Source organism: Bos indicus x Bos taurus, chromosome X, assembly GCF_003369695.1.
Source record: "Bos indicus x Bos taurus breed Angus x Brahman F1 hybrid chromosome X, Bos_hybrid_MaternalHap_v2.0, whole genome shotgun sequence".
In the NCBI taxonomy this organism is placed as follows: domain Eukaryota; kingdom Metazoa; phylum Chordata; class Mammalia; order Artiodactyla; family Bovidae; genus Bos; species Bos indicus x Bos taurus.
Window position 1 is genome coordinate 51,194,770 of NC_040105.1, and position 19,209 is coordinate 51,213,978.

At 35.6% G+C, this 19,209-nt stretch overlaps 1 protein-coding gene and 1 non-coding gene across 2 annotated transcripts in view; one reads left to right on the top strand and one right to left on the bottom strand.

Annotated features, from left to right (window-relative positions):
• Positions 1 to 19,209, top strand: part of WNK3 (WNK lysine deficient protein kinase 3) — a 183,185-nt gene that overhangs the window by 34,642 nt on the left and 129,334 nt on the right. Inside the window, 3 exon segments of the mRNA XM_027534682.1 lie at positions 15,222 to 15,394; positions 15,982 to 16,202; positions 17,075 to 17,232. Coding sequence (XP_027390483.1) covers positions 15,222 to 15,394; positions 15,982 to 16,202; positions 17,075 to 17,232 — 552 coding nt within the window.
• On the bottom strand, positions 1,060 to 1,125 carry LOC113888279. The gene has a single exon (XR_003509915.1). It is a non-coding gene; the product is annotated as a small nucleolar RNA SNORD52 (small nucleolar RNA).

Here is a 19,209-nt window from a genome sequence, read left to right on the forward strand (position 1 = left end):
TCTCCTCAAACTTTCCCTTTTTTTTGGCATCCATTAGTATATTTTGCCTGTAATAAGTATTAACTCTGGTGTTCTAATGGTGATTTTCTATTTTCCACTCTCCTCCATTTATTAATTGGAATTACCTTTTAGTTTTATGTGGACTCTTCCTAAATATAACAGTTGGGTTCTGAAAAGCCAACAGGTAATTTGTGGTTTGAGGAACTTATCTTAAGTTACTAATAATGGTATTGTACACTTTTGCATTTATCAAAATTAATACATTAATTGAGCACTTATGCAGGTACTTAATTTGAATATTTATTTAATCTTGCAATAGTTAAAAGAGGTAGGAATGATTACTTTTCAGGTGGTAGAAGTGAGGTTTAGATACATTAAGGAACTTGCCCAAAGGGATAGAGCAGGGATTTATATTCTATCAATTGTATATATATAACACTTGTCAGTTCAGTCGCTCAGTCCTGTCCGACTCTGTGATCCCATGGACTACAGCACACCAGGCTTCCCTGTCTATCAGCAGCTTCTGGAGCTTGCTCAAATTCATGTCCACTGAGTCAGTGATGCCATCCAACCATCTCATCCTTTGTCGTCCCCTTCTCCTACCTTTAATCTTTCCCAGCATCAGGGTCCTAGTATTAGGTATATTGCTATTGCTATTGCTGAGTCACTTCAGTCGTGTCCAACTCTGTGTGACCCCATAGATGGCAGGCTTCCCCGTCCCTGGGATTCTCCAGGCAAGAACACTGGAGTGGGTTGCCATTTCCTTCTCCAATGCATGAAAATGAAAAGTGAAAGTGAAGTCGCTCAGTCTTGTCCAACCCTCAACGACCCCGTGGACTGCAGCCTTCCAGGCTCCTCTGTCCATGGGATTTTCCAGGCAAGATACTGGAGTGGGATGCCATTGTATTAGGTATATAAGTACCTGCATATAACACTTACATAGATGATTTAAGAATTTCCTCCTCGTTAGTTATTTGAACAGTTCACTCTTTCATGTTTTCAGCCATTTTACAAGAAATTATTTCTTAAATGGGCATTTTAAGATTCCCTCTCCCTAATGAGTTAGAACTTAATTTTTGACATCAAGACCTGCATCAGAGACTCTACTGAGAAATCATCATTCCTGTAAAATAATGTTCTTAACATTAAACTAACTGCTCAAGCTCAAGGGGTACTAGTTAATGGTTTCATTTAAGGACATTCTCTGGCTTGGGGATTCTGAGGAACAGTTTCATGGTTGGGTTGCCCTGGTTCAATATCTGGACTTCACCTTTCGTCAGTGTCCAGAGGTGGTTAGACATGTTGAGGAGACTGACTAGTGCTAACTCAAATGCTTAGATCTAGGACAGAAATTTATTAGTTTAGAACAAATTAATGAATTCATTTAACCTGATATAGTTGTTAGGCCATATGCTCTAATGGTCTGCAGGTTAGATACATGGGAAGGTAAATTATAATCAGAAGCTAGTATAGAGTCAGAACAAAGGAACTAGATGTTCCTGTGTGTCTGCTAAGGCAGTATACTGACCAAATGAACTGGATGTTCAGGTCCTAACTGGATGAAGAATCCTCTGTGTTCAGTGGTACTGGAAGACAAGTGAACCTGGCTATGTCTGTGTTTCATCTCTCTTTCTATATCTTATTTTGACCACCATTGATGAGCACTTTCGTTTAGGTATTGATACATACCATTGCTGTCTAAAAGCTTTAATATGCTCTTATGGCCAAACTGTGATTATTATATGCTGATTTCTTTGTTTATATTCTGATTTCTTGATTAGTACTCGGATGTTACCATCTACAAATTATAATTACCCTAGTGTGTGTTTGTTTCATTTAGTTTTAGTTCTAAGGTGCTACACATATCTCTTCATGGAAAGTGGTTTGTGAATGAGGTGTCTGTAGTCATTACTGTGAATATTGTTTCTGAGGGACAGAGCTTTGAACTAGGAAGTGCTTAGAATTCATAATATAGCAGACCTAAGTTCCAGTTTATCTGTGCTAGCTAGGTACTGTGGGTAAGCTAAGTAGTTTAGCATTTTGGAGCTTTACTTTTTCACTTTTTTTTTTTTAAAAAGAAAAGTATAATAGATGTTTCTGATATCTGAATAAAGAATAATATGGTGGAAATTGTGTACCTACTGTTCAACTTGAGAAATAAAATGTTGAGAATTAGAGATAATGCTTATAAAGCATGAGGTACCTATTTGAGTATTCAGTAAATGTTAGTGATAAAATACTTAGTGATTTTGTATTTATTCAGAATATTCATTGATATTTAAGAACCATTTTGAAGCCTTCATAGCATTCATCTTTAATTGAACAAGTTATAATACAGCTTTTGTAACAATGTTAATGATTTCTTCTTCCTTCTTTCATGTTTGCAGAAACAGATTCATATAGCCTCTGACCTGGTTCTGTAGTTCATTGTTGGTGTTTGCATTAATAGACATAGCTGATAAGGCCATAGTTTACCTTTTGGAAACTAAATGCTTCTTATCTTGAATAAATACATATGCAGGTTAATCGTGTTGATATTGTGCCTTGTCTCAGGAAAGATTTTGTGTACATTTTTAGCATTCCATATATTATAATAATGTGTTTAGTTAACATTCATAACAGGACAGTATTTCTTTTGAAAGAAGTATGGAATAGTTGAAATCTATTTGGTAAATTTGTATTTGACCTCTATTATATTTATCAGCCATATAAACTAATATTTATAACACTGAAAATTGATATTTGATACTTTTTGTGACCTTACTGCTTAGAGACAGTAGATTTAGGGATCATTTTTATAGACTATAATTTTTCTGGTTTCTGACTGTGTCATCTCCATTAGCTATCGCAGTTTGCCTTCTAGATCCTTATTCATTTCTTAGTATGAACTCTACTCATTGGCGATATATTACAATTAACTTATAAAAGTGGTTATCATCAATACAATAGAGTATGTGTGTGTGTGTCTACATGTATCAATCTGTCTGTGTTTTAAGATTACTATAGTAGCTGAAAACTTTCCTCTGGATTTTGGTGCTAGTTTGACAGGTTTATTTTCCTCTCACTGAATTAGAAGTGGACCTTTGAAGGTCTTGGCCATACCTTTTTTAGTGGACTTCCAGCAATATTTCTGGGACAGCAGTTGTAATTTTGTAAAGTTGTTTACTTTTAATGCTGACTAGGATCAAAAGGTACAGTAATTTGATTTGGTAGATGAAAGACTTGTATTCTGCTAATTTAATCAGAAAGCATCAAAATCTATTCGTTATTCTTCAGAGCATATCTACTGATCTGTCATGAGAGGATGACTCCTAGCCAATTTCAGGGACGTTTAGAATTTATTAGTCATTTTAGATTAGATAGAAAAGCATAAACACTTTACTTGTTTTCAGCTGTCTTCTAAATTTGTTATTCCTTGCTTTTGTTCTTTGAGTTCCTTAACTCTTTTTTTTTAGGCTTAAAAAAATTGAGATATGCTGTGTAAATTTAAGGTATAACAACCCACTGTTGGTTTGATACATTTATATACTGCAATATGATTACTATAGTAACATTAGTTAATACCTTTATCATGCATGTTACATAGTTATTTCTTTTTTGTGTTGAAAACAGCCGAGATTTAGTCTATTAGCAACTTTGAAGTTTACCATACAGTATTGTTTTTTAATTTATTTATTTTTGGGGTCTGTTGAGTCTTAGCTGTGGCATACAGGCTGTTCGTTGCAGTTTGCAGGCTTCTCTAGTTGTGTCGAGTGGGCTTAGTTGCCCCGGCAAGTGGGATCTTAGTTCCCTGACCCTATAGGGATTGTCTCTGTCCCTTGCATGAAAGGTGAATTCTTAATCCCTGGACCACCAGGGGAGTCCCAAACATACAATATTGTTGACTATAATCACTGCTGGTTAGATCTCCAGAACTTCCTTCTCTGTTAAGTTTGTACCCTGAAATTACATTCCCCTACCCTTAGTACCTGGTAACCACTATTCTACTCTCTGTTTTTACAAGTTCAGATTTTAGATACCACATATAAATGGTGTCATATGGTATTTGTAATTTGAAGGGATATCTGCATACCCATGTTCATTGCAGCATTTACAGTAGCCAAGATATGGAAACAACCTAAGTGTCTGTCAAAGTGTCTGTCAACAGAAGATTGGGTGAAGTAGATGTGATGTATATATGTATACAGTGGAATATTATTCAGCCTCAAGAAAGAAGGAAATCCTGCCATTTGTGACAACATGGAAAGACCTTGAAGACATTATGCTAGGTGAGATATTATGCTAGGTGAGATAAGTCAGAGAAAGACAAATACTATATGAGTTCCTTAACTCTTTTTTAAAATAAATTTTTATTGTGACAAAATGTAAATAACATAAAATTTACCATTTTAATTATTTTAAGTGTACAATTCAGTGGCATTAAGTACATTCACCCTCACTACCACCCATCTCCAGAACTTTTTCATCATCCCAAACTGAAACCCACTAAACAATAACTTCCCATTCCCCACTCTTCCCAGCCCCTGGTAACTACTATTTTACTTTCTGTCTCTATTAATAATTTGTCTATTCTAGGTATCTCATTTAAGTGGAATCATACAATATTTGTTCTTTTGTGTCTGAGTTACATCACTTAGTGTAATGTTTTTAAGATTTGTCCACGTTGTAGCATGTTTAAGAATTTTATTCCTTTTTAAGAACTTGTATGTATATACCACACTTGTTTTGTCCATTCATCCATTGATGGGCATTTGTATTGTGTCCACCTTTTGGCTATTGTGAATAACATTGCTATGAATATTACTGTACAAGTATCTGCTCAAGTCTCTGTTTTCAGTTCTTTTTGGTATATACCTAGAAGGTGGAATTGCTGTATCCTATGACAATTCTGTGTTCACTTTTTTAGGAATTGCCATATTGTTTTCCATAGTGTTCATTTTACGTTTCCACCAGCAATGCATAAGGGTTCTATTTACTCCACATCTTTGCCAATATTGCGTGTGTGCTTTTTAAATAGCCATCCTATGTGTGTGAAGTGGCATCTCATTATGGATTTGATCTGCATTTTTCCAGTGACTAGAGATGTTGAGCCTCTTTTTTGTGCTTATTTACCATTTGTATTTCTGTTTTGGAAAAATACCTATTCAAGTCCTTTGCCAATTTTTGAATTGAGTTATTGTTGTTGAGAGATAGAGTTCTTTATATATTCTGAGTATTAATCCTTTGCCAGATATGTGAGTTGCAAATATTTTCTCCCATTCTATGGATTGCCTTTTTATACTCTTAATAGTGCGTTTGATACACAAAAGTTTTTAAGTTCAGTTTATCTATTTTTTTCCCTGTTGTTGCCTACGTGCTTTTGCCTTAGAAATTCATTGTGAAACCCAGTGTCATGAAGATTTCCCCCCTATGTTTTCTTCTGAAAGTTTTAGCTCTTATGTTTTTGATGCATTTTGAGTTCATTTTTGTATGTGGTGTAAAGTAAGGTTAACCACTGTGCTACTATGTTTTTATAAGTTCTTCATTATTTTGCACATGGATACTCAATTTCCCCAACTTTTTGTAAAGGGACAATCCTTTCTTCATTGAATAATCTTGATACCCTTGTCGAAAATTGTCTATTTGACTATACAAGGGATTATTTCTAGCTCTGTAGTCTGTTCCACTGATCTTTATGTCTGTCTTTGTACCAGTATCACAGTATTTTGATTATTGTAGCTTTGTAGTAAGTTTTGAAGTCCAGAAGTCCAACTTTGTTCCTTTTTTCAAGATCTTTTTGTGTATTTGAGGGGCTTCCCTGGTGGCTCAGAGGTTAAAGCATCTGCCTGGAATGTGCGAGACCCGGGTTTGATCCCTGAGTCAGGAAGATCCCCTGGAGAAGGAAATGGCAACCCACTCCAGTACTCTTGCCTGGAGAATCCCATGGAGGGAGGAGCCTGGTAAGCTACAGACCATGAGGTCTCAAAGAGTCGGACACGACTGAGCGGTTTCACTTTCACTTTTGAGATTCCATATGGATTTTAGCATTTTTTAAAATTTATGCAAAAATATGGGATTTTGACGGATTACATTGAATTTGCAGATCTCTTTTGGTATTGACATTTAACAGTATTAGGATTTTCAATCTATAAATATGGGATGTATTTCTATTTGTTTGTGCCTTCTGTAATTTTAACAGTGTTTTGTAGTTTTAAGTGATAGAAGTCTTTTTGCCTCCTTAGATAAGTTTCTTCCTACATATTTTATTCTTTTTGATGTGATGAATGGAATTGTTTTCTTAATTTTCTTTTAGAATTATTTATTTTAGTGTATAGAAACAACTTTTTTTCCTTTTTCATTAGGGTAAATTTATTTATAATTTATCATTACATGAATACTATCCCCCTTGGGGTTCCTAACTTTATTTATGCAAGATATCCTTTTAAATTCTGCTGCTGCTGCTGCTAAGTCGCTTCATTCGTGTCCGACTCTGTGTGACCCCATAGATGGCAGCCCACCAGGCTCCCCCGTCCCTGGGATTCTCCAGTCAAGAACACTGGGGTGGGTTGCCATTTCCTTTTCCAATGCGTGAAAGTGAAAAGTGAAAGTGAAGTCGCTCAGTCATGTCCAACTCTTAGCGACCCCATGGACTGCTACCTACCAGGCTCCTCCATCCATGGGATTTTCCAGGCAAGAGTACTGGAGTGGGGTGCCATTGCCTTCACAGTTTATTTTTGAGTGTTGATTTTGTATCGTGCTACTTTGCTGAATTAGTTTATTAGTGTTTGATTTTGAATGTCAGGAAAAGGAAGCTAACCACTAGTAAAAAGGAGAAACAATATAAAATACTTTTAAGTTAACAGGAATAAAAGGAAGCAGCAAATTAAGATAAATAACTTAGAATAAAATGGAAGGAGTAAAATGAAATATACCTTTTACTGTATCAAATGTGGACATATTATACTTGTTTGTTAAAAAACTCACATTTTCAGATGGGATTAAAAGACAAAACCCACGTGTATTGTTTACTAGAAAAAATACTTAAAACAATGATAAAGCAAAGTTAAGGTGAAGCTATAAACCAGCAAAGAGAAAGCAGGAGGAGTACCAACCAATATTAATATCTATCTCAGAAGAAAGAAAGTAAAATTAAAGCATTAAACAGAAATACCTGTTTATTATGAAGTTATTTGCTTCATAGTTTAAGAAGATAAATACCATTGATAAAGACTTGTAGGCACCAAAAATATTCTGGTTAATATTTTAAATTCAGAACATCAAATAGATGAAAGGAAAATGGATAAATGAATAACTGTAGTAGGAAATTTCATACACTTCTTTCAGAACAGGGCAGATCAAGCAGACAAAAGTGAATAAATAGGAACTGAATAATATAATCCATAAACTCCATTTGACCTTAAATATCCTCCAAATAGGAAATACACATTTTTATAGTCTACAAGCTACTAAAAAATTGGTTAAATATATGGCTCAGAGAAAACCGTATGTTAAAAGAAAAGAGATTTTATATTCTGCATCACTCAAAATTAGAAATAAATAATGAAACAAGTAACAAGAAGATTCTTAACTAACTGGAGATCAGAAATCACAGTCCTATATAAAATTTAGGTCAAGGAGGAAATAAAACTGAAAGTATGAACTACCTAGAAAGCAATGAAAACGAAGGTATTTGCAACAAAATTTGTGAGTCATTGCAAAAGCTACACCCAGAAGAAAATTTATCACTACAATGCCTTCATTATTAATGAACAATAACTAGAAGGAATTTAGTACCTATCTTAAGCCATTAGAGAAGTAACACTGAAAGAAAGCAAAAAAGAGAAAGAGGGAGTTAATATAAGATAATTGAAATTAATAAAAATTATACATATAAAATATGATAAATTCTAAATTTTTTTACTCTCTGAAAAGGGATTAATGAACCTGATGAAGGAAAATATGAGGGTAAAAATATATGAGCGAAGAAATGAGAAATGCAACATAGCCAGCTATGGAAGAGTAAAAGAATGATAAGAGAATGTTACGTGTACATTTGACAATAAATTTTTCTAGCATTTTCTTATGAAACATTTCAAATCTAGAACAAAGTTAAAAATCTTAGAACATTCATAATACCTACTGTCTAGATTCTATTTTTCACAATGATAACACAGATTTAATTGATAACAGATTTAATTTTAAATCTTAATAGATTACTCCTAATCAAAATTAGGAGAAAAAGAAGAAAAGTAGGCTAGGTATTAAGATGATTTAGAGAGGGGATTTAAGCTCTTCCCCCCGCCCCTCACTTAATACCTGGTAGCTCAGCTGGTAAAGAATCCACCTGCAATGCAGGAGGCCCTGGTTCAGTTCCTGGGTTGGGAAGATCCCCTGGAGAAGGGAAAGGCTACACACTCCAGTATTCAGGCCTGGAGAATTTCATGGACTGTATAGTCCATGGGGTCACAAAGAGTCGGACACAACTAAGTGACTGTCACAATACCAGGGCAAGGAGCCATCCCAAGAATATGCAATGCAAAATTGTTTATAATAAAGTAAACTTTGATCAATCCAAATGCCCATCAATGGGTTGAATGGATAACTTTATTTATCAGTGTGGTAGTACTGTCTAATGAGATCCTGTATAATAGTTAAAATGAATAAGCTCAAATTATACATATCACAGTACATAAATATAAAAACATTGAGCAAAGTAATTTGCAGAAGGACACACAGCATGTGATAACCCACCTATATGTTTTAACATATGTAAAACTATATTGCTTATGGATACAAGGATATAATTAAAACTTCTAAAAACTTTCATGGATTAAAAACCTAACTCAAGCAGTGGTTACTTCTGGGAGGGAAAGGAAAGGTATTGAATCAAGGAGTAATATGTAGAGGTCTTTAATTCTGTAATGTCTTGTTAAAATGGAAGCAAATTTGGCAAAATGTTAAAAATTAAACAAAGCTGGTTGTTACACCTTTTTGTTTATGCCTGAATATTTTTATAATTTAAAAAGAGAAAAAACACATCAGGAGAAAGTAGATTCAGAGCTTGATTTCTAAACAACCTTTAATTGACAAGCTGTTCCAATGTTAAACTGTTTAATCCCAGTTAATTTCATGAAGCTGTATAATCTTAAAACTAAATGCTAGTTTTGTACAAAAAGGAAAACTATACCTCAGTCTCATATATGAATGCAGATATTAAAATCCATAGGAAAATATTAGCAAATAGAATTCACCAGTGGGTCAAAAGAATAGTGTGCTAGGCTTTAAGATTTGAAGAATAGTTCTTTGTCAGGAACCTGTCAATAAACCTTATGATCATATCAGTAGGTGTTGAGAAAATATTTGGTAAAATTCAACAGCCACTCCTAATTAAAAAATAAAAGTAACATAGGAATATAAGGAAATTACTTCAACATGTTAAACTATTTGTGGAAATAAAAAAAATACTGTAAACAGTCAAGTTATGAGATAAGGCTGTTTTTTAATTAAAGTACAATAAAAGACAGTCGTGACTGTTATCACAATTATTTTTTGGTGTTGTGGATGTTTCAACAGAATCAATAAGATAAGAAAATAAACAGCATAAACATTGGGGAAGAGATAACGTTATCTCTTCTTTCTGATGGTAGAATATAATACCTGAAAATTCTCAGTCTTTAATATCTGCTCTCTAGAAGACTCATGGAGATGAAGTTAGAAGGTATAGGATGACAAAGTGGAGGCCCAAACCTTCATTTGTATACTAACTTTCAGAGGAATGATTGCTCAAGAGAGCAGAGCCAGGAGTCAAGCCAGCGCCTACCCACTTAATACCCCAAACAGTTAAAGACATTACTAGAAAACTATAGAGCAGTATCCCTCATGAACATAGGTGAAAAAAATGTTCAACATAACATTAGCTAATAGAATCCAGTAATATATTAAAAGAGTAATACATGATGACTAGTGTGGAGTTTTCCAAGGGATGCAAGGATTGTTCCACATTTGAAACTCAATGTAATTTGACATATTAATAGCCTGTAGAGGAATCAACATGGTTATTTCAATAGTTGCAGGACAAGCATTTGAAGAAATTCAATATCCATTCATGATGAACTCAGCAAACTTGCTGTAAAAGGAAACCTGAACCTGATAAAAGACATCTATTTAAAAAATGCAACTATTAGAATGGCTTAAAACAGCTGGCATCATACTTAATGGTGAAAAGACTGAATGCTTTTCCTCTAACAAGGGAAGGATGTCTTCTCTCAACACTTCTGATATGATGCTCTCAACATCATTGTTCTGGAAGTGCTAGCTAGTGAAATAGGGGATGAAAAAGAAATAGAAGGAATACAGAAAAAAGGAAGAAATAAAACTGTCTTTACCTGCAGATGTCATGATTATCTACATGAAAAATCTCAATGAATCTACAAAAAGTACTTGAAACTAATAAGTGATTTTAACAAGTTTGCCAGATACAAGGTTAATATAAAAAAAAAGTTATATCTCTCTACAGTAGCAATAAATAATTGGAAATTGCAGTTTTAAAAAAGTACTATTTACAGTAGCACCCAAAATGAAATACATAGGTATAAATAACAAAGTATGTGTAGAATCTGTATGCTGAAAACTAAAAAACACTGTTAAAAGAAATCAAAGATCTAAATAAATGTGTTGGTTGGAAGATTCACTGTTCTTAAGATGTTCATTCTCTCCATATGACCTAGAAATTCAAAACAATTTTAGTAAAATCCCAGCAGGAATTTTTTTTACATGTTGACAGACTGACTCTAAAACTAATATGGGGGACTTCCCTGGTGGTCCAGTGGTTAAGGATCCACCTGCCAATGCAGGGGACATGGGTTTGATCCCTGGTCTGGGAAGATCCCATGTACTTGGGGCAACTAAGCCTGTGTGCCACAACTACTGAGCCTGCACGCTGCAACTACTGAAGCACTTGCGTGCTAGAGCCCACGCTCTGCAAGAAGAGAAGTCATCACAATGAGAAACCTGCACACCACAACTAGAGAGTAGTAGCCCCCATATGCCACAACTAGAGAAAGTCTGCACACAGCAATAAAGACCCAGTACAGCCAAAAATAAAAATAAATAATAATAATAGTAAAAAAAAACCCACTAATATACAAAGGCAAGGATAATAAAATAGCTAAAACAATTCTGATAAAGAACAAGTTTGAATAATTCATGTTAACTGATTTCCAAGCTTACTCTAAAGGTGTAGTAATAATACATGTATGATATTGGTGAAAAGGTAGGTACACAGATAGATCAGTGGAACAGAATAGAGTTCAGAAATAGACCCAAACAGATGTGGTCAGGTGATTTTAGAAAGAAAAATGGTGCAGTGGTGATTCAGCATAGAAAGGATGTTTTTTTCAACAAAAAGTGCTAGACATACATATTCAAAAAAACGAACCTTGACCTAACTCTCACACATCACAAAATTTTAACTCAAATTATAGCCCTAAATAAATTATAGACCTAAAAGGGGCTTCCCTCATGGCTCAGAGGTAAAGCGTCTGCCTGCAATTCAGGAGACCTGGATTTGATCCCTGGGTCAGGAAGGTCCCCTGGAGAAGGAAATGGCAACCCACTCCAGTACTCTTGCCCAGAAAATTCCATGGATGGAGGAACCTGGTAGGCTACAGTCAGTGGGATCACAGAGTCGGACATAACTGAGCCACTTCACTTCAACTTCATAGACCTAAAAAGTAAAACATAAAACTAGTTTTAGTGCCAGGTGGGTTTTTTACCACTGAGCCACCAAGAAAACCCCTTCTTTTATGTACAAGGTGTCATAAATTTCTTTCAGATTTTTTTTCACTCAATAGTAGGCCTTGAGAGATCTATCCACATTACTACACATAGACCTAGCTTATTCGTTTAACTGTTAAATTTGTTTATAGCCAAGTTTAGCATTCTATATAACCCATTTGATCCTGGACAAATTACTTAACCTTCTTAACCTGTTTCTTTATTTGCAAAATGGTAATGACAGTATTAGTGACTATCACAAAGGGTTATTGTAGGGACTAAAAGTGTTAATTAATATACAAAAATATTTAGGACAGTGCTTGGCATATAATAGACTTTGTTATTGACATTGTGATTATTTCTGCTGCTGCTGCTAAGTCACTTCAGTCGTGTCCGTCTCTGTGCAACCCCATAGACAGCAGCCCACCAGGCTCCCCTGTCCCTGGGATTCTCCAGGCAAGAACACTGGAGTAGGTTGCCATTTCCTTCTCCAATACATGAAAGTGAAAAGTGAAAGTGAAGTTGCTCAGTTGTGTCCGACTCTTAGCAACCCCATGGACTGCAGCCCACCAGGCTCCTCCATCCATGGGATTTTCCAGGCAAGAGTACTGGAGTGGGGTGCCATTGCCTTCTTTGTGTGATTATTTCTAATTTTTCACAATTACAAACCATGCTGCAACCGACTCTCCTTTTACATATTTTCATATCAAGGAATAATATGAATAAAGTAACCAAAAATGAAATTGTCAGAGCTGTGGCTGTGCTGCTTACCTAGGGTTACTATGAAGTCTTTAAAAAACCTTTTTTAACAGAAGTCTTTTATCAAATTGCCATTTCTTATACTCTCATGAGTTTCATATAACTGCATTCTATCAGGGTATATATTTTTTATCTTTAAAAAATCTTTAGTTTGAACCCATCTCACATTTAAAATACTACTGTAGATTTATTTATATATTTCTTTTGTCATTTTGGTGGGGTGTAGGAAGGGATGGGAATTAATATGTTGTCAACCATCTTGAAATGGAAATCATACCTAAATTTTTAACTAACATAATTTAATTATCTATTGACATCAAAACTTAAAATAGTTCTATCAATCCTTTCTCTCCTCTCCCTTGCCGAAGATAGAAATTGTTTTTATTCTTCCTTCTGTATTAGATTTTAATGAAGTAATTCCAGATTTATCATTTTGCATTACAGTTGGCCTTTGAACAATGTGTGGGTGAGGGGTGCCAGCCCTAAGCAGTTGAAAATTCATGATAACTTTTTAGTTGACTCTCCATATTTGCAGTTCCACATCCAAGGATTCAATGAACAATGTATCATATAGCGCTGTAATATTTATTGAAAAAAATCCAGGTGTAAGTGGATCCATGCAGTTCAAATTTGTGTTGTTCAAAGGTCAGCTGTATATATCTTCAGTTTTAATTACTGTTTAGAGAACATCGCCAACCATATTAGCCACAGTTACTTAAGCTTCTTTTTTAAAAAGCATTATTGAAAGTTTCTTACTATTCATGACATGCTGCACCCTCTTTTTCTAATGATATTATTTGGCCACATTTAATTCTTTGAGTACTATTTTCAGGATTGGTAAATGATGTGGTATACTTCCTGTGTCTTTGTTTTCATAGAAATGTGTGTATTTTTCCCTTGTAAACTTGATTGATAGCTTGTCTGGGTTCAGAATTTGAGAGTCACAGTCATCCCTCAGAATTCTATAAATATTTCTCGTTTGCCTTCTAGTATTTAATGTGGCAGATTACAGGTCCAATGCCTGTTTGAATGTCTTTTACTGGTTGGTAACATTATACTTCTGTCTGGAAATATGTTGCCAATGTCTAGGTGTCTAACATTCTGTTATTCCTTCCCTGACATTATAGATCCTTAGATGTGGAAATTCAAAGATTTCTTAGGGGAAAGTTTTTTATTATCTGTTTTGATTGTTATTGTTGTTCAGTTGCTAAGTCATGTCCGACTCTTTGTGATCCCATGGACTGCAGCATGCCAGGCTTCCCTGTCCTTCACTGTCTCCAGGAGTTTGCTCAAACTCATGTCCATTGAGTCAGTGATGCCATCCAAACATCTCATGCTCTGATGCCTTCTTTTCCTCCTGCCCTCAGTCTTTCCCAGCATCAGGATCTTTGCCAACGAGTCTTCTCTTCGCATCAGATGGCCAAAGTATTGGAGCTTCAACTTCAGTATCAGTCCTTCAATGAGTATTTGGGGTTGATTTCCTTTAGAATTGACTAGTTTGATCTCCTTGCTGTCCAAGGGACTCTCAAGAGTCTTCTCCAGCACTACAATTCAGAATCATCAATTCTTCGGCACTTGGCCTTCTTTATGGTCCAACTCTCAAATCTGTACATAACTACTGGAAACACCATAGCTTTGACTATACAGACCTTTTCTGGCAAAGTGATATCTCTGCTTTTTAATACACTGTCTAGGTTTGTCTTAGCTTTCCTTCCAAGGAGCAAGCGTCTTAATTTCATGGCTGCAGTCACTGTCCACAGTGATTTTGGAGACCAAGAAAATTAAGTCTGTCACTGTTTCCATTGTTTCCCTATCTATTTGCCATGAAATGATGGGACTGGATGCCATGATCTTAGTTTTTGAATGTTGAATTTCAAGCCAGCTTTTTCACTCTGCTCTTTCACCTTCATCAAGAGTTTCTTTAGTTTCTTTCTCTCTCTCTCTCTCTTTTTTTTTTGCCACTAGAGTGGTATCATCTGCATATCTGAGGTTATTGATATTTCTCCCAGCAATCTTGATTCCATCTTGTGCTTCATCCAGCCCAGCGTTTCTCATGATGTACTCTGCATATAAGTTAAATAAGCAGGGTGACAATATACAGCCTTGACATACTCTTTTCCCAATTTGAAATCAGACTGGACTGGTTTTGATTATTACTTTTTCTCATTTTGAGATACTATTTTTCTTTTCCAGCAAAGGAAGTTTTATTATTCCAATTTTGTTGCAATATAATTGACATATAACAATGTATCAGTTTAAAGTATACAACAAACAGGGCTTCCCTGGTGACTCAGTGGTAAAGAATCCACCTGTGATGCAGGAGATGTGAGTTTGATTACTGGGTCAGGAAGATCCCCTGGAAGAGGAAATGACAACTCACTCCAATATTCTTGCCTGGGAAATCCCATGGGCAGAGGAGCTTGGTGGGCTGCAGTCCATGGGGTCACAAAAGAGTTGGACGTGACTTAGCAACTATACAACAACAACAAATACAACAAACAACTGCTGCATTTTGCTCTATGAGAGGAGTCAGAGCAAGTACCTAACAAATATCAGTGATTTTATAGGTACTGAGAAAAAAATTGACAGGCGAAAATAGATACATATATATATATATATATGCATAAATAAAATACTCATTTGAGTGGTATTATAAATATCCAAGACAATTTCTAGACTTTAATTTGGAACTTGATCTTCCATTTTAGGACCGGAAATTAACCAAAGCCGAGCAGCAAAGGTTCAAGGAAGAAGCAGAGATGTTAAAGGGTCTCCAACATCCCAATATAGTTCGATTTTATGATTCCTGGGAGTCTGTATTAAAAGGAAAGAAATGTATTGTATTAGTTACGGAACTTATGACATCAGGAACCTTAAAGACGTAAGTTGACCCTGATAGTGCCAATGGAGTTTTATTTGGAAATAATTTTCAAGAGTCACAAAAGTTTTTGGCAAAGTAACATTACATGGTTAAAGAATTGGTAGAATCTGAATCTAGTGACTGTGTTTCAGGGCAGGTTAAAAAATTAGGGTGTTAATGAAGTTTGTTAGAAAATACAATGTTGAAAAATTAATGTTTGTGGCATATCATGGAACTTAAGAATTAGAAATCATTATAGAGATAATGTCATTTTGTAGAGGATGAAAGATTGGGGATGTGGCAGGTTCAAATATCTAGTGAGCAATGCTATATAATTATAGTCTATTGTTTTGTTTCTGACTAGAGCATTTCATCTGATGGTACAGCCACTTATTTGTGACTGTTATATGTGGTATGTACTTTTTCTGTAGGGGGGGTATACTTTGAGGCTTTATACTTTAAAATATTTTGTTAGACAATAAAAAATAACTCAGTGATGGCAATCATAATACATACTGTATTGGCTGGCTTATGTGATTTACCATAATGTACTTATACAATAAGCTAGGTATGTTTGTTTACATGTGATCTTTTGTTTCTTTGTGTAGGTACTTAAAACGATTTAAAGTAATGAAACCAAAGGTCTTAAGGAGCTGGTGCAGGCAGATTTTAAAGGGGTTGCAGTTCTTGCACACCAGGACTCCTCCTATTATTCACCGGGATCTGAAGTGTGACAATATTTTCATCACGGGACCCACTGGATCTGTGAAGATTGGTGATCTAGGACTAGCCACCTTAATGCGAACATCATTTGCTAAAAGTGTCATTGGTGATTAACGTTTTATAGTTTATTGATTGTGTAAAGGAAGATTTTTTTTTTAACTGTATATTTCTAGAACAGACATCATCAAACCACAGCCTGTGGGCCAAATCGAACTTCCCTGCCTATTTTTGTAAAAAAAGTTTTGTTGGAACACAGCAATACCCACTCATTTACATATTGTGTATGGCTGCTTTTGCACTACAGTGTCAGAGTTAATTAGTTGTGACAGAGCCCATATGGACTGCAAAGCCTGAAATATTTACTGTTTGACCCTTTATAGAGAAGTTTACTGGCCCCTGGCCTAGAATGTGAGTTTACTTTGAAATATCTATTCTATATTGACTGATTTCAGAGACATCCCAGTGTATTTCTTTTGTGATGTATTTAATAATATTGAAAAATTCTGAGGACTTATAAAGAGGATTTACTACTTCAAAAGTTTTACATAACTAAAATGAAAGATAGAAAGAAAAACAGATTTTTGTAATCATTACCTATGAGCATTGCAAACTGTCCTTTATCAGTATGGAAAATTAAGGAAATTAAGGACATTTTATATGTGTGTGTGTGTGTGTATGTATGTATGTATATATATTTATATTTTCATATATATATATATATATATATATATATATGTATGTATGTATTTTTGCTTTTAGGGAACAGAAATTCTCTCAAGTAATCCTTATGGCAAAGGGAATGTGATCTTGGCATAGATTTTTTTTGTCTACAGTACATGACTTGGGGGATCTTAGTTCCCTGACCAGAGATTGAACCTGGGCCCTAGGCAGTGAGAGCACAGAGTCCTAACAACTGGACTGACAGGGAATTCTCTACATTTTTCTTTCTTAAAAATACGTGGTTGTGGTATTTTGTAGGTACTCCCGAGTTTATGGCCCCAGAGATGTATGAAGAGCACTATGATGAATCTGTGGATGTCTATGCTTTTGGAATGTGTATGCTGGAAATGGCTACTTCGGAGTACCCTTATTCTGAATGCCAGAATGCAGCTCAAATATACCGTAAAGTAACTAGTGTAAGTACAACTTTATTCTTTTTACTTCACAAATTGCCACATTTCATGGTAAAGTCAACCACAAGTCAACTTAGTCAAACCTAACTTTGGTTTAGTTCTTTTTAAATAGTGCTAAATTTAACATAATTGTAATGAAACAAGCTTTAGATTTATGCTATGTACCCATACTCAAATGGGGTAATATAAAATGCTCTATATTAGTATCTTTGGGGAAAATGTATAGATATATTATCTATATCCATTTCTTTGTGAAGAATTTTTAGATATTTATTCAGTTCAGTTCAGTCGCTCAGTTGTGTCTGACTCTTTGTGACCCCATGGGCTGCAGCACGCCAGGCCTCCCTGTCCATCTCCAACTCCTGGAGTTTACTCAGATTCATGTGCATTGAGTTGATGATGCCATCAAACCGTCTCATCCTCTGTCATCCCCTTCTCCTCCTGCCTTCAGTCTTTCCCAGCATCAGGGTTTATTCCAGTGAGTCAGTTCTTCACATCAGGTGTCCAAAGTATTGGAGTTTCAGCTTCAGCATCAGTCCTTCCAGTGAATATTCAGGACTGATTTCCTTTAGGATGGACTGGTTGGATCTCCTTGCAGTCCAAGGGACTCTCAAGAGTATTCTCCAACACTACAGTTCAAAAGCATCAACTGTTTGGCGCTCAGGTTTCTTTAGAGTTCAACTCTCCCATCCATATATGACTACTGTAAAAACCATAGGTTTGACTAGGTGGAACTTTGTTGGCAAAGTAATGTCTCTGCTTTTTAATATGCTATCTAGGTTGGTCATAACTTTTCTTACAAGGAGCAAGCATCTTTTAATTTCATGGCTGCAGTCACCATCTGCAGTGATTTTGGAGCCCAAGAAAATAAAGACAGCCACTGTTTGCACTGTTTCCCCATCTATTTGCCATGAAGTGATGGGACCAAATGCCATGATCTTAGCTTTCTGAATGTTGAGTTTTTTTTTTTTAATTTACTTATTTTAATTTGAGGCTAATTACTTTATAATATTGTGGTGGTTTTGCCATTCGTTGACATGAATCAGCCATGGGTGTACATGTGTTGCCCATCCTGAACCCCCCCTCCCACCTCCCTCTCCATCCCATCCCTCTGGGTCATCCCAGTGCACCAGCCCCGAGCACCCTGTCTCATGCATCAAACCTAGACTGGCGATCTGTTTCACATATGATAGTATACATGTTTCAGTGCTGTTCTCTCAAATCATCCCACCCTTGCCTTTTCTCACAGAGTCCAAAAGACTGTTCTATACATCTGTGTCTCTTTTGCTGTCTCGCATATAGGGTTATGATTACCATATTTCTAAATTCCATATATATGCATTAATATACTGTATTGGTGGTTTTCTTCCTGGCTTACTTCACTCTGGATAATAGGCTCCAGTTTCGTCCAACTCATTAGAACTGATTCAAATGTATTCTTTTTAATGGCTGCATGATGTTCCATTGTGTATATGTACCATGGCTTTCTTATCCATTTGTCTGCTGATGGACATCTAGGTTGCTTCCATGTCCTGGCTATTAAAAACAGTGCTGCGATGAACACTGGGGTACACGTGTCTCTTTCAATTCTGGTTTCCTCAGTGTGTATGCCCAGCAGTGGGATTGCTGGGTCATATGGCAGTTCTATTTCCAGTTTTTTAAGGAATCACCACAATGTTCTTCATAGTGGCTGTACTAGTTTACATTCCTACCAACAGTGTAAGAAGGTTCCTTTTTCTTCGTACCCTCTCCAGCCTTTACTGTTTGTAGACTTTTGGATAGCAGCCATTCTCACCAGTGTGAGATGGTACCTCTTTGTGGTTTTGATTTGCATTTCTCTGATAATGAGTGATGTTGAGCATCTTTTCATGTGTTTGTTAGCCATCTGTATGTCTTTTTTGGAGAAATGTCTGTTTAGTTCTTTGGCCCATTTTTTGATTGGGTTGTTTATTTTTCTGGAATTGAGCTGCAGGAGCTGCT